At 35.0% G+C, this 1,702-nt stretch overlaps 1 protein-coding gene across 1 annotated transcript in view; it reads right to left on the bottom strand.

Moving 5' to 3' along the window:
* The window catches only part of AGMO (alkylglycerol monooxygenase), a 271,313-nt gene that overhangs the window by 137,338 nt on the left and 132,273 nt on the right, over positions 1-1,702 (bottom strand). Inside the window, exons 7-8 of the mRNA XM_006779052.1 lie at positions 1,371-1,436; positions 1,201-1,280 (exon numbers count right to left, since the gene is read on the bottom strand). Coding sequence (XP_006779115.1) covers positions 1,201-1,280; positions 1,371-1,436 — 146 coding nt within the window. The remainder of the gene's footprint in view (positions 1-1,200; positions 1,281-1,370; positions 1,437-1,702) is intronic.

The raw sequence follows: 1,702 nt of genomic DNA, 5'->3' as shown, positions 1-1,702 counted from the left end.
GAGAGAGAGAGAGAGAGAGAGAGAGAGGCGCCAAGAAACCAAGAGACACCAAGAAAGAAATGCTCTGGAGGAAAAGTAGCCAATTTTTTCTTTTGGAGTATGAGATAAAAATGTCTTTCACTTGAAATAGGAAGGTAATTCGCAATGGCCTTTTCTGTGAAGAGGCAGGAGCGTGTAAAATTTAAATTGAGTGAAGCAAGTTTTGGGCTTGGCTGGGAACCCATCTTGGCTAAGTTCACCCTTAACAAAGTGTGTGTATTTGGGTGAATCATTTAAATCCTGAGAACCTCAGTTTTATCCACCAACAATTGGAGCTGGAAAGAACCACTACCTCAAAATGTTTTAGTAATGCTTACATCAAATATGTGTGCTGAGCTGCTAGCAACGCCCTGCACATAATAACAGCTCAATAAATATCAATTTATTTTTATTTTCACTTTCTTAAAAATGTGAAAAAGTAGGTTTGAGAGGAAGACCCAACATGAACCTGTAATTTTCTTCTTTCCTGGATGCCATATACCTAGTCCCTGGGACGGCGCTATCACTGACTGACCTCTTTAGGGTTTCAAGTGTTCTTATCTTTTTTAATTTACTAGTTCCTAACCCCAGGAGTGTCTGAAGTGGTCTGCGGCTGATATATCAGAGCTTCACAGACATTCCTAATTTCTCTAGTGCCAACCACTGAGACCAGTGAACAATCAATACTACATGTAGGACAGAAAACAAGTCTTCGCAGGTGAGGGAACATGCAGACCTAACCAACCCATAATAGTTCCTGGCACACAGATCCAGGAGAGTGGGCAAAGCCTCACACTGAATTTCTAACCAGAGTCATGCAGACTTGAAGCAAATATTTTTCTTACTGTGGGATCAGCCTTAATTATACATGTTACTACCATCCGTTCTGAATACATGAATATATTTCAGGTCTATTCTAAGTAAGCATATGTTTGCTAAAGAGCCATGTTTAAATTCTAGGTAGTAGACATGTTTAAAAATTGTATTAATTGCTTTCTAATGTATTTTGCCCAATTTGATTTAAGTCTTTGTTTAAATGCCAGGGTTATTGTCAAGTTCTTTCACAACTAAAAAATTTTTTCAGGATAGTGTAATCCACTACTACCTTTTAAAAGGGTATTGATTATCATCCTTTTAATGATAGAATATGATCAATTCAGAAAGAATAAAACAGTACATTACCTGCACCTTGAGTGGATCAAATGTATTAATGGGATGTGTCAAACCATATACAACTTTTTTATCCTCTGGCTCAAATGTCCCTGGAAGACAAACATTAAGGGTATAATCTTTGACTTTCTGAGCGTTAAGAAGCTAATTAAAATTTGAAAATTCTGGTACTTTTTACTTACCAAAAATTCTATCCCATATAATAAGTGTGCCGGCATAATTTTTGTCTATGCAATAACGGTTTCTGCCTATGAGAAAAAATATAAAAAATATTTTTTAAAGAATAAAGTTAAGATTCTTGAAATATCTCATCATAGCTGGGCATAACTTATTTAATAATAATAAAATAAATTATTATTAATAAATAATAAATTATTATTTAATAATAATAAAAGACACAATCCAATGGTTGTCAATAGAATAAAGAATATTAACCCACCAAACCACTACTCCAACAAACCCACTGTCTTCTGGTGTTCTCATTTCTTTACACACCTTCCCCATATGCAAATAC

The sequence above is a fragment of the Myotis davidii genome, unplaced genomic scaffold (genome assembly GCF_000327345.1).
Source record: "Myotis davidii unplaced genomic scaffold, ASM32734v1 scaffold168, whole genome shotgun sequence".
NCBI lineage: Eukaryota > Metazoa > Chordata > Mammalia > Chiroptera > Vespertilionidae > Myotis > Myotis davidii.
The sequence above is the reverse complement of the archived record's forward strand: the minus strand, read 5'-3'. Positions and strand labels throughout refer to the sequence as shown.